At 40.5% G+C, this 14,665-nt stretch overlaps 1 protein-coding gene across 4 annotated transcripts in view; it reads left to right on the top strand.

The window, feature by feature from the left end:
• NOL4 (nucleolar protein 4) overlaps nucleotides 1-14,665 on the top strand; it is a 713,110-nt gene that overhangs the window by 228,381 nt on the left and 470,064 nt on the right. For all 4 annotated transcript variants that reach the window (XM_086965702.1, XM_086965703.1, XM_086965701.1 and 1 more), the window contains exon 3: nucleotides 5,719-5,868. In XM_086965702.1, coding sequence (XP_086821828.1) covers nucleotides 5,719-5,868 — 150 coding nt within the window. The remainder of the gene's footprint in view (nucleotides 1-5,718; nucleotides 5,869-14,665) is intronic.

Below are 14,665 nucleotides of genomic sequence, written 5' to 3'. Positions count from 1 at the left end.
TGCAAATTTCAATCATGGCTCTGCTGTCAGTGACAGGTGAGAGATAGCTTTACAACGAGCAAGGGATCAGAGAACTGAACATGTGATGAGTCTGCTGTCTGTGACAAGTGAGTGTTTGACCTATTGCTTCTGTCTCTTCCACGGTGACAGTCTATTTATTCCCTGTCCCAGTGCTGGTGTCCAGTCAGTACTCTGTTCTGGAGCAGAACGGCGGGCCTTTCTGCAATACTTTACTTAATACATGTATTTGTCTGAAGGCCCAGGCAGGCCTTCCTGCTTTCTCTCTTGAGTCGAAAACCTTATCTAAAGGGCTCAGAATCGGAGAGAAACGTAATGTGAAAGAGCTAGTTGTGTGGTGCTTGCTAATTTCCATAGAGTTTGGGAATCTGGGATGGCAGGGACATCAGGTTTCAAGAGTTAGCCTTTATCAAGGAGACCCGAGGCCCCTCACTAATCCTAGGGCAGCAGATCCTGCCTCATGCTGTGGCTGTTCCGGTGAGCTAGCCTTTGTCTGTGCCTAACCAGCATTGTGGCTGCTTTGGAATGCATTAGTTGTGTGATACAGGGCACTGTTGCACTTAAAGACTTAAAAGAAACAGATGCTAGTAGCACGAAGCTGCTGTCTCAATTGCTGGAGCAGCAACACACACACATGTGCACAAACACGTGCATGCACACACAGTCATACATGCACACTTGCTTTAATTCATGCCCAGGGTTTATCCTCCATGGCTATCATGTTATGAACCGATGTTATGTTATGTGATGTTAAACAAATTCATGTTCAAGTTGAACATGCATTTTACCGAACTATGGCAAGTACAGTTGAGCACTACTGACCAACTCATGTATCCCAATCAGTAAACTTATCAAGCAGCTCTAGTGTGAGTGTCAGCTATAGAATCTGGGTCCCCTGGAACCCTGTAGCCACCATCCATGGCTTGACTCCTAGGTCATGTCAGCAAATCATAATTCGTCACACACAAACATATACTTAATGACATGATGCATGCAATGGGAGGACTTAGAGTCCTTAAAGATGCTATGAAGTACTCAGCTTAAATATGGCGGCCATCGGTCCCTGTGTTGGGCATCCAGGAGAACATGCCCTTAAACAGGGCGGGGAAAGTCTTGATTAATGTTTGCCTGTTTTGTACTTGACACTAAGGTGGCAGTCGCATCAATAAACACCTGTGTGATTCAGTTACCTGGGCTTTGCTCACACTTGACCCTTCTGAACACCACATAGACACTGGAACTCCCTAATACTGCTAGCTGTCATGGACCTCATGGCTTACTGTAAACATGTCGGTCCCATTTTCCACCTCTTTCTTCCTATTAAGTATTATACCAAGGGGATTTCACCAATCGGTAGTTAACGTAGTTTAATAGGTAACATCATCAGCAAGCTGATCAGTCTCACTTTCTTCTTTGCTACCAGCTAGGTGTACATGTTCTGCCCTCTGCCTCCACTCTCTATTCTCCTCTGCCCAGTAACTTGAATGCAGCTACGTACAATGCCAGAAAAGCACCAGCTCTTGTGGTATGCTATTTATTGATGAATCCCACTTCCTACCCTACAAAATCCCTTATGTGGCATGTGTTGTGCTAAGGGAGAGAGGGCGGGTCGGAGTTAAATCAGCATCGGCCTGCTGTGCTTCTGGGCCAGCCAGTCTACGCTCCACCACGGAAAAAGAATGCTTTCCACAGCAGTGTACTGGCCTCACCCTAGGGGGGACAATAGTAATAATTTGGAATCTAGGATCTTTTTTCAAAACCTATGGAGCCCATTGATGAGTAAGTTGCCTTAAAGGCATTACAGTTACCACTTTTGTTAGAATGTGAATCCTTATCCGGGACTACTACACGGAGGAGGACCTTGGAGTCAGTCAACAGCCCTATACTATTCCCTTATACCACTATCAAATTCCAATGCTCCAAATATGTTATTGTGATCAAATTAGGTAAATAGATAGAGGCCTCATCTCACAGTAAATTACATTGTAAATAGGGTGATCGCCTCTGTCCAGGTCACAACGGACATTAGCTACAGTCCCGAACTTATGTGATCACAAAATGCATTCTGGGTGTTGTAGTCTTGCTGTGCTTCTACTGAACAACTAATAAGACAAACGCACATGAATACAATGATCTAAGGCTGAAATGCCTGGACAGGAGACAGTGTCAGTAGTTACCTCGAGTGAGGTGGTCACCCTAATTGTAAAGAAATGTTATGATACTAAGGCTTGGCATGATTGCTATGCCTGAAGTTGTAAAATCTAGATTCACCTTTTACAACCATCCTGCCATGGCAAGGGAGAGTGAAGAATGATAAGATTGACTCCCAGATTACATCAGAGTGAGACACAGTATCTAGGGCTAAAGGTCTTGGGGAGCTAGAAACACATTAAACCAATTAGGCTCTGCATGAACCCTGGTGAGACCATAACAAACAGCAGAGTGAAGGCCAGGGGGGTCCATGTCCATAACCTAATTAAACCACCCTTTTACACAGTTTATTCAGATTTCTCATTGTTTGATAGGAACTCACTATGATTGTAAAGCGCCTCATTCCACATGAACATTTAGGTTTCTGATAGGATGTGCAGTATAGATGTTTTTGTCAGTTGTGAGCATGATTAAATCTCATGGTTGTGACGCAACAGCCTTATGGTCCAGTGATATACTGCACACAAAACCTAATCATAGGAGGGTGATGAGAACCACATTTGGAAGCAGCGTGTTCCTTTCTGGACTTTGACTTCCTCAAACAAAAGGCAACTCTGCTTCAGATATCTGTGCTGAATATACCGATTCTATATGGTTGTCATGATAATACTGCAGAACTAGTTATCTGCACTTGAATAGCTATAATCTTGACATCAGTCAGCACCTGCAGTGAGTCATCCCAATTTTAAATGTAAGTTATAGTTTGGCTGATGTGTTAGATTGATGTACGCTATAGCAGCTTGGCATTTGTGTGCCAATGGAAATTGGGTGGTGTTGATGGTCTTTGAAGCCCGTTTCCTCGGATTGGTCCACACTGGCAAGCATTAAAGCATGTGAGCTAACATTAAATGCAACCTACTGAAGGTTTAGAGGGAGGGCTTCGTCGATGTTTCAGCTTTTCAAGAAATGGACTGACAGAAAGCTTGTGGTGAAGTTCACACTCCCATGGGAGTAAAGGTTAACCAAAGTATGACATTTTGATTTTTTGACTTTAAAGGGCGCACATCAGAATCATAGCAATGCTTTGTAGCATTTGGTGGATGCATTGGCATTTGATTATATCTTTACACCTCAGTGCAACATCCCTTTCCTCTTCTTGTTCCGCTTAGGTACCCAGGGTAAGATGATTCAATGCACTCACATCAAACCACATAAACGGATACGGTAGCATCAATCTGGATCCTATTTTTGTCCAGTTAGTCTTATTCAAGAACTCCCTCCTTCCACTTAAGTCTTCGAGTCGGTTGAGTCCACCTGGTGGTACCTACCTACTGGGATGGGGAGAGGATGCCGATGATGAAGCATGACACTATTGTGTGTTTGAGGTTTCCTCTTCCATAAAGGATGACTTTTCCTCATAAGTGCAGCAGGAGTCCCAAAAACTCTGATTTCCCATCTATTCCTAGAATTGTTAGGTAACAAGATAGAGTTTGTATTTCTCTTTCGCTTTCATTGATGCTACCGTACCCGTTTATGGGATTTGATTAATTCTTCGGAGGGGAGTACGGTGGCTTACCCTCCTTCTCTCTCTTTATGTGGTTTTGATAAATGCACTCGCACTATGACATAACAATGGAAGCAGAGGTGTTGCATGCAACTGCTACACAGCAATCTGGACGGGCCAGTGCTTGACATATGCAGGGAGCAGGAGCAGCAGCCAAAGCAATATAGACAAAGAGTTGTGCCTTGAAGGTCTCTGGGCATGCACTGTAGCGGGTATTTATATATGGCAAATGTAGGTTTTTAAGCAGTGCAGGAGAAGATAGTAATGGTGAAGCATGGAAGGGATGAGGACTGCCAAACAGAAGGATTCATCGAAGAAGAAAGAAGGGTCAAATCTCCACCCAAGTTTGAGACTTGGAAGTAAGAAGCAGTAAGAACTGCCCTGGGTATCCCAGCATTTATACATCACAAACATAGCTGGAAAGCAGCAGAGCACTGCACATTACTGGAACATTTTGGGACAATACAAGATCCATACTTTTACGTGGGTATTTTTGCACAATTGGTGTTACGCACTCACATTATACTTCACAAATGACAGTGTCTCTACACTTCACAGAATGACAAGTGACAATCTGGCACTGGGAAATTTAGTGATTTACCCAGACTCACACACTATTCATGGAACTGCCAGACACTGGATAAGATGCCTAAAGTCAGTAACTCAAACAGAGACATCTTAAGGATGTTGGGGACCCTGGGCCAAATGTATTTTGGAGGACCCCGTCTGGGAACAGCTTTGAATTTACAATCACTTTTCAGGTATTTCATGCCCTCTTTGACCAGGTCACTATGGGTGCAAAATCTCACTCAACCAAACTCTCAGTGTGTTTACATCTAACATTCAGGTATAGTGATGTGTTTTCACTATTGTTACACAGCAGCAGCTCACTAATATTTCTGCAGATAATCTCTGTGACACCATCTCATTTCTCATATGTTAGGTCCTGTTTTGATCTAAAAGAGACTTTTATTATGGATGTTGCATGAAACATAAACACAACATTTCTCTGCAAAATGTCTGTAATAGACTCTCACACATCGCCCAGATTAAAAAATAAATTAAACGAAAACGGTTTGTTTATGCCTAACTCAAGGTCATCAGGGCAAGACTCCCTGCAGAACAGAGCTGGCTCTATCAGGGGCCCCCTGAAAGGCTGGGCCCTGGGCCAGTGCCCACTTTGGCCATGCCTTAAAACTTCCCTGAACTTAACACCTTGGCTGCTAATGGTTTTCCCGCTGTATGCTGAAAAATTGAAAATGCCTGAGTTCATGACGAGCTCAGATCATCATAAGTACAGCTCCAGTGTGCCTCATGACGAGCTGAGCTCGTCATGAGCATGGAAGGGGTTAAACACAAAACCACATCGCCTCATGGCATGACGCATCAACAATTAGGATGGCACATTTCTGAGCGACAAAACTGCACTACTTTAGCAAAAGTCCTCTTAGTATATTGATACTTCTTGAAGCCCTCAAAAGGATTGCATTCCATTGTGCATGTCTTATAGCACATAGAACCGTATTCCTCAGAACAGGTGTGCAATCTGAATATCGAAACCAGAATATCAATGGCACAGAATATCAAAGAGAAAATATAGAAACTGAGATATTGATAGATAATTATGTATTTTTTTATACCTGACTCCACATATATATACCTTGACGATATATATAATCTTAGAGATACGTAGAAGTGGAATTAAGAATAATAAATCTATACCTCCTCACATGCGCCTACCTTTGGATATTTTGTCCCTCAGTATTGTGTTGATGATATTCTTGTCGGCCGATATTCTGGGGGTTCGATATTCAGCAGTACAAACCACAGAGCACTGCATATATTGTATTTCCTTCTATGATGTGTTCCTTAAGTTTGGAAATGTGTGCTGCCAGATTCCTGTTTCAACCTACCTGTTTTTCATATTTATACTGTATTTTGATACTTGGCCGTCCATTCAGCTTGCACTGTCTTCCTTTATCCAGGATGGGGTAGGCATTGATGAAAAGCTGTCTCTGAGGCGCGTGGCCGTGGTGGAAGACTTTTTTGACATTATCTACTCCATGCACGTGGAAACGGGGCCGAATGGAGAACAGATCAGGAAGCACGCAGGACAGAAAAGAACCTACAAAGCGGTAAGTGTGAAGAACTCGGTACCCTGGGACTTCCTGAAATATGTCTTCTTTGGAAACAGTTTCCAGCATGTGCGATAAAATGCACAATAGGTTGGTGCCGGCTTTGTTGTTTGGGGTGGGATATGTATGAAAATTGATCTGTTCGGGTGATAGTCACTCATCAGGGTGAAATGAACAGCATTCAGCTGTGAGAGAATGCAGGGACAAGAGAGGGCAGTATAGTAGCTCTTCTAGACCTTTTAAATTAACTTTATTCATACATTTTCAAACATAAACAAATCAATAGAGTTATCCCGGCAGACATTGCTTTTTGTTGCAAATGGCTCACTGCTCCAATTGACATAAGTTCAAACAAAACTCTGTGTGTGTATATTATCCCTAGTTGTTTAACATATACAATACTTCTCACAAAATCTGCAGGACCAATAAAGGCATACATCTCTATTAAATTCAATATCATCTCGGTAGCTAGTGCTCGACAAGGTATGCTCCAAGTATGCTCCCAGAGGGCCTCATATATATCACAAGAACAAGAATAAATGCACTGTAGGGCTGTAGTGTTACATAAAACAGTCATCGTACACGTGCGGCAAGGAGCCTCTCTCAACCAGGCCTTGACTAGTCTGTGTTAAGACCACAATAAAACCAGAGGTGTTAGTTAGTTTTCTGATCCAGCTGTGGAGATCTTCCACAAAGCCAAGGAGTAACAGCTGCAGTTTTAAATCAAGAGGCATTTGGATCATTTCTGATCCGTCAGGGCCATCCAGTAATCAAATGATCCTGGACATTGCCATGCTAAATAAAAAATAAAAACAGCACGTGGAATAGCACAACATCAGCACTCAGGGCTTACTGCACGCTCCACGCTGTGCAAGAATATTGAGGTGAAGTAAATTATATTAAAAAACGCATAGTACCGTCTGTCTATATGTTTTAGAGACTCATTTTGTCAGTATTTTTAGTTGAAGTGGTGCATTGAGCACGGGATTACCCGTCACAATTAGGACATCAATTGTAACAACAAGGTGAAGGGTGAAATGCTTGAAATAATGTCATCCACTGACAATCGCTCAGGGCTGCACTCCAGTCCATTGTGCTTCGCCCACCATGCCACCTCAGTTTGGAACCAGGCATATGCATATTCACATCAGCCTTTAACCTGCTCCAATAAGAACAGTCCAGCCTGAAGTGGACCAGGGCCAACATTAATTTACATATGGCTGGATCCAAACAGAGGTAGCATCTTATGCAAAAAAACAATTGACTGGGATGCACTCGGCATATGTGGCCTTTGAGTTGTGTTAAGGCTGGGAGGGGCTATCAAACAGAATGGATTCTGAGATGTTGTTTGCTTCCAGTGGAGAACTACGGATCTGTGCTGAAGACGATATAGGTTGGATCACATGAAGTTAGCACTGGAAAGGCTCATTTAAAGCATGGTATCAGTCACAGTTTTAGGCTGATTGGGGTTTTAAGTACCTTAAAAATGTGTGTTGTTACCAGGCAGTGGCAAATGGTTGCAGTGCTTTAGATTCGAAATGTAACAGCATTTATTGTTGTTTATAAAGTAACTACAGAGCACAACACAACACAGTAACTTAATACAAAGCAAAATAGCACTAGGAAACATAATGGGGAACATAAAACAGAACAAAAACAAAACCACAGCACGGCACCACAGCACTGTAACACACAAACATAACACCGCTTAACAATAGTTGTAAATTTGTAATGTTGTGATTTTTCTGTTGTTGTATTGTGTTGTCGTGTGCTTCGTAGATATCCTGCATTTAGTTGATGTATTGTTGTACTGTTTTGCTGTGTTGTTGTATTTTTGCTGCATTGCATTGAGTTGTTGTGTTGTGAAGAAATTCAAATCTTCATTCTCAGGGTCTCACTAATAGAAAGAAGAACTTGACACAGAAGCTGGAATATAAAGAGAACATTTTTATTAAACTCAAATGAGTGAGGCTACGTCTCACAGAAGCCTTAGCAACTGAATGAGGCAGTCTGAGGAGTACAGAAAACAGAGGCCTTATATATGCTTAGGGTTACAAAACTCAGCATAAAATAAGGGGCAGTCCTAGCTTTTGCAAGCATGCAAAATGCCTAACATGGACATGCAAGATCTGCCAAACATTAGCCAATAGGAAAACATTTTCAAACAAAGTATCACATGACAGAAAACTCAGTTTGCAATAGCCCAACCCAAAAGTTAATTATTAGGAATGTCTTAAATACATTTTCCAAAAGCTGAACAAACCCATAATTGAAAGCATGGCCCATGTAATTGAAGAAACATAGGAAAGAACAGTTATAGCTGATGAACAAGATAAGGCAGATTGCAAGGAAACTAAAAGTTAACGATGTCCTCAACATTGATTGGCAATTTCAAAATGAGATCGATCAGGGAAATTGGTTTTGTGAGGCCAGTTTCAGGTGAAGAGGTCAGTTTCTATAGTTCACTCCAGTGCCAGAAGGAAACCTAGTTAATGTGTACATGAACCAAGAAGGCCAGGTCACTTTGTTCGTCAGGCTGCCTTCATGAGCCTACGTGAGGGCAACACAATTTGGTGGCACAGTACAAAAAATGGAACCCATATTTTAAAATGGAGTTGTGCAATCTAGTGTACTTGGAAATTACAGAACCTCAGACCCTCCTTTTGCCATTACGTAGGCAATAACCTAATTCATTTCTAGGCGAGCATTTTCCATTCTAAACATTTCATTAAAGGTATGAGCAGGAATACAAAGAGGACAGGGCATTGGGTCATAATTATCATATAGACAACAGGAGAAAGTAATGACCACTATTAAAAACAAAATTATCATTTTTCATAACCCTAAGCAAAAAGCAAATCCTAAAATTATCTAGTAACATTTTTAGGGCTCCTATGTATTTCAGTAACTTATTATATATTCAGGTGAAACAGTGGCGATCCTTATCAATGCTCTGAGGTGAAAAGGGAATACTCTTCCACAGAGAATGGACTTTCTTCTGCTTTTACTAAACAGAATACTACTTTAAAACAATGCCAGCAAAACAATAAGAATCAGTCTCCTAACACCCATTTTATGCAATCGCACGGAAACCTCTTGTGAAGCCACAACCATGCCCAGAGTCCGTTCCAAGCCTCTCTGGCAGGCTTCTATTCTCCATCAAATCTGCTCCCATTGTTTTCGCATTGGGCCTCTCAATTCAGGCATTCCATGAAAATAGTGCTTCTCAGTATCCGTTGGAGTGCCCTCCTGGCAAACACTCACAGCTCACTTAAAAGTCTCAATGTCTCAATGCAGTGCACCAGTGTCTCTCCTCAGCGGCAGACACTACAGATATTGTGCTCTTCACTGATCATGGGCACAGATCATCTCGTGCACACCCGGGACCATTCTCAGGCTCCAACACTCATCATTCAGTGTCAGGCTGCTCTTTCATGGGCACCAGAATGTAGTGCCTTTTGCCAATCTTGGATCCTCCAGTGCACTGCACTTCCGTTGGAGCAAAGGAAAAGGGGGGTGCGTGTGGCCAAAACTCAGGCCAAGGGGCTCAAGGGACTGCACACTGTCAGAGGTTACCGGCACATGACAGGTGGACAACAGAAGCCTCAAAACAACAGGGATCCTTCTCTTTCGCTCTTTTGCACTGAAATTCTGGTTCTGTGATGTTCAATGCCGTCTGATGCAGCAAGTGTGATGCTTCAAACAGTTCATTGTATAACAAGGGGACTGCAAGCAGGTGGCCTGCAATCTTCAAAGGAGTGGCCATACGCCATGGGACAATTCTGGTCTAGAATACACAGTCATTCTCAAAGGCAATACAAAGACAAAGGCAGTAGGCAAAACAGTGCCTCTAGGCTCTTCAATTGGGTTTCCGTGTGAGAGCATATCCTCCACCATCTAAGGGTAGATAGCGGCATGATTAAGTCTAGGTATTCCTAAATTCCTTATCTAGAACATCTCAAAAGAAAAATCGCATAATACAGATTATAAGGGACATGTGGATACCCCCCTTTTAATAACTGTGCATCAAGTGCACTATGCAACACACAAGCTAATGATCAAATGTGTAAACAAAAGACAAGAACTAGAAAGTCCTGGTATTTCCATGATTTAGAACACATCTGATCCCACCAAAAATTAAAGAAGCAGGAACAAAAGGGTAAAAAAACAAATTAAAATACTCATTGAAAAATTGTCATGTTCCAAAAAATAAATGTAAGGTATCTCCTATTGAGGTGGAAAACTTGCCTTACTATAGTATTGAGTCAGTTAACCAGTCCATCACTACCCTGACAGTCAGACTGGAAAACCTCGAAGTAGGCCTAAAGAAAATTCTCAAAAACCAGTCTGGTCATACAAAATTATACATAATATAGGGGTTCCTGGTACATTACTGTAGTCTGGAAGTGTGCTAATGTTCCAGTTCCTTCTTAAGGGAAAAATGAAACCTGGTTTCCTTTATGGTACAAAGCCATACACTACTTAGGAAGCAGAACAAAAATGACTAATGTAATATAGAAATTAGGTCACCATGTACAAGAGTCACAGATCTATAATTTTATCCTTACGTCCAATCAGGATACATAAATCTAGGGCTGCCTTTTCCTTAAGGGAAGTGGGCAGTAACGTGACTAACAGCAGGTGACACACTTTGATCCTGCCTATCCCTTTTATTTTTCTTGAATACTATTCATAGCCAAATTGACATACACTGGTGAAGTGTTGTCTGTCTCGTGCACAGTATGAAAATATCATATCTGTGAAATTTAGCAAATCAACCCAACTGTTGTGCAGCGATATGCATCGTCATGAAGATCCCTTCACAACACAGGGGAACTTGTAATAGTATCAGAAGCAACAACATAAAACAAAAAAATGCATATAATAAAGAAAAACGCACAAAACGCACATGTCAAGCCATCAGATATACTTGCTGTATATCAAGCACAAAAAGCATAGACAAAACAATAGCATATGTGAATGAGCGGTGACACACAACACCATGTCATGTACTTTATGCACTGTGAACCTGCAGCCCAAAACCCAATATTCGGGCCTGCTTAATTTGTCAGGTTTAAAATCCTTACCCTCCTTTTGACAGCAGATCACCAGGCAGTGGAAATTGGCTGTCAAATACAACTTACTGTGTCGCTTCTAACACACAGGACCAACAGGAACAATTCATAAAAGGATAAAATGCAAAATAATGTAAAACGCATGAACATTTGTTTTCAAAGAAGTCATAATAAAAAAAAACACATCTGTTTTCAACATACTGCTGACACTGCACATAACACACAAAATATCAACTGTAACCAACCATCTTTTGAAAACATGCTAAACCACCTTAATTTTGACTCTGCGTGTCCTGTGCGCCAACCACCCTTTGAGGTCCTGCTTTTCCAAGCAATGATTTCTCCATCTGTTTACACTTACTCCTAACTCCCACCTGACTGACCTTAAGGTCAAAAGTCTGCCTCACGCGCTCCATGCTCCTTAGCCCTTTCTCTCTTCCTCACTCTGAAGCTGACAAAAACAAAAAGCCTTCCCAACTCTTTCTAACCTGCAATAATCAACCCTATTTCCCTATTTAAAAACACATGTTATATATATTACTCCTTTTAGGGGCTACAATCTATTCATTCTTTAGATTATTAAAACATTTACTGTGAATATTTCGCAGAACATAATAACATAACAACCTGTAAATTTGTATTATACCTAAATGTATGCATTTACAGAAGCCTAAGGCACTTTAAAGCTATTATAAATGGCAAGAAAGCTGTTTGAATGGTCTATTTTACCCAAATTCGACTTTGATATTAGGGGCACTAAAAAATAAATATCCTATAATTGTGTTACATAGTAATCATCCTCAGAATGTTCTTTACAAATTGCAGAGATTGGACATTAGACATATCTCATGTAAATCCTTAGAAAAATGATTTTTTTTACGCCTGAGCTAAGTAAAATTCCATATGCTAATGTCCTCATTATGCAGGACAGCACAACTTAAATTAAATTATAATGCTAGGAGGTCACAGTATGAGCATTAAGCTTCATGAATAGTAAAAAACGAATTTTGTAGCACTTATTTCTAACAATTATTTTTTATAATTAATAATTATTTTTAATAAACCCAATCATTTTTGATAATTCCACATACAAAAGCAAGCTGCATCCCTTGCCTATCATTTTTAGATGCATTCATTTATAAGCCTAAGCACAGAATCCTAACTTGAAACATGACAAAATTTGGCGCCACATTTTTTCTTTCTAAAAAGGACAATTTTTATTTAGCAACAGACCCAAGAATATGCTTACAAAAATGCTTAAAGAGAGGAAAACCCTTAATTGAAATGCCTTCCTGTAATACAAAATAATGAACCTTAGTTTTGGAACCTTTTGAAAACAACATTCTGAAATGCAAAGATTCACCCGTGTTTAACTGAGGGCAAAGTCCTGGCTGAGTAAATACCCCTGTTTATTTAGCTTGTCTCTCAGCATTGTAACATGAGCACGGAGGCGGTCTTTTTCAAACGAAGACACATCAACGCATGTTCTATAATATGAATCGGGGTTCAGCAAAAATTTACTTCAGCTGAAGTGTTTGCCTGGAAATTTCTAATACAATGTATGTAAGTAAAAAATGCTATAAGTTTGTTTTTCTACAAAACACACCATTCGTTTTTGGAGGCCTTTTTATTCCTAGTGAATGTGAATTTTAATTTTATTTTTATAAGCATTTAGACATTTTGCTTAATAGACTGAAAACATTAAAAAAAACACAAACACACATTTGAGCTCATTTCAGAAATAAACAGAAAGGGGTCAAACACTCAGGACACACAATATGGCGCACCATGCATTTCGTGAATAGCGCCATCGCTATTCACTTACAGAAGTTGCACTAATGAGAAAACCACATAGACATTTAAACACACATTTAACCCACAAATCAATACTCAGGACAGAAACAAAGGACAGCCCACAGACTGTACTTGAACCAAACCATTTGCAAATACTAGTTGTAAGTCATATTTCCAAGAAACACTTCTCAATAGTGTTCCAAAAGACTGCAAAAACAGCCCAACAGACTGATGTATGCCCAAGAAGCGAAAATACACTCAATTCACTAGCTTTGGCTAGCAGAACACCAAAAAAAATCGTTCTGCATATCTTCATTCATAAAATTGCGCAGAACAAAGGATCCTTGTTTTGTATTATGTCATATTTTAATTCCCTGGGGATACAAAATCACCAAGGAAGAAATATGTTTTTAAATCTAAACCCATTTAGATATTCCCTCTAGGGGAGCCAGCTAATTTACTTCACATCACACTATGGTACCTTTCAAAAAAAGCAACACATTCTTCGATGTGAGCTTGAAAACAGGCATGCCAAAAATATTTGCAGAATATGCAAATATTATAATCAAAGTAGTGCTTAAGGTACTTTTCGTACGTGCACCGTTCAACAAAACCAAATAGAGAAAAATCTCCTCATTACCTGCCTACACAAATTGCAATCTGCATATCCAAAATCCAAACATATACAAAGTTGGCCAACACAAATTCTAAAATTCCAAAGCTACAGTCCTAAATTTGCTAAGACCAAGCATCTTATAGCTCACTAATCTATCTTCAAACTTCAAGGGGTTATCAAAAACGATATACTCGCAAATATACGAGCCCCTCAGCTTTGGTAATTGCAATAACCAAATCAAAACCAAACAACCAAACAAAGTTGTGGGAGCGACCCACTTGTACTTCTTACTCTTACTAATCAAAAGGTTATCCAAATTCTAACTGTCAAGTTCTACATGACCTAACAGTCTTTTTTAGAATACTCACGCCGAAAAGGTTCTCAGTCAGGAGTGACGTCATGTGGAGGATCAAAATCAGGAAGACCAGAAATATACTGGGCTGCAGAGACAAAGAATCTCCAGAATCCCTGTGCACAGAGTGCCTTCTTAGTACAATCCTGTTCTGTCCTCCTCAGTAGATTTCAGTCTCCTGACAAGATCACTCCCACAGATAGTCACTTCTCTGATGAAGCCCGCGTTGGCCACGCCATTTGAAGAAACTCAAATCTTCAATCTCAGGGGTCTCACTAATAGAAAGAAGAACTAGACACAGAAGCTGGAATATAAAGAGAACTTTTTTTTTAAACTCAAATGAGTGAAGCAACGTCACACAGAAGCCTTAGCAACTGAATGAGGCAGTCTGAGGAGTACAGAAAACAGAGGCCTTACATATGCTTAGGGTTACAAAACTCAGCATAAAAGTAAGGGGCAGTCCTAGCTTTTGCAAGCATGCAAAATGCCTAACATGGACATGCAAGATCTGCCAAACATTAGCCAATAGGAAAACATTTTCAAACCAAGTATCACATGACAGAAAACCCAGTTTGCAATAGCCCAACCCAAAAGTTAATTATTGGGAATGTCTTAAATCCATTTTCCAAAAGCTGAACAAACCCATAATTGAAAGCATGACCCATGTAATTGAAGAAACATAGGAAAGAACAGTTATAGCTGATGAACAAGATAAGGCAGATTGCAAGGAAACTAAAAGTTAACGATGTCCTGAACATTGATTGGCAATTTCAAAACGAGATCGATCAGGGAAATTGGTTTTGTGAGGCCAGTTTCAGGTGAAGAGGTCAGTTTCTATCGTTCACTCCAGTGTCAGAAGGAAACCTAGTTAATGTGTACATGAACCAAGAAGGCCAGGTCACTTTGTTCGTCAGGCTGCCTTCATGAGCCTACGTGAGGCAACACAATTTGGTGGCACAG

This window comes from Lissotriton vulgaris, chromosome 4_1, assembly GCF_964263255.1.
Source record: "Lissotriton vulgaris chromosome 4_1, aLisVul1.2, whole genome shotgun sequence".
Taxonomy (NCBI): Eukaryota; Metazoa; Chordata; class Amphibia; order Caudata; family Salamandridae; genus Lissotriton; species Lissotriton vulgaris.
This window is presented reverse-complemented; position numbering and strand designations above follow the sequence as displayed.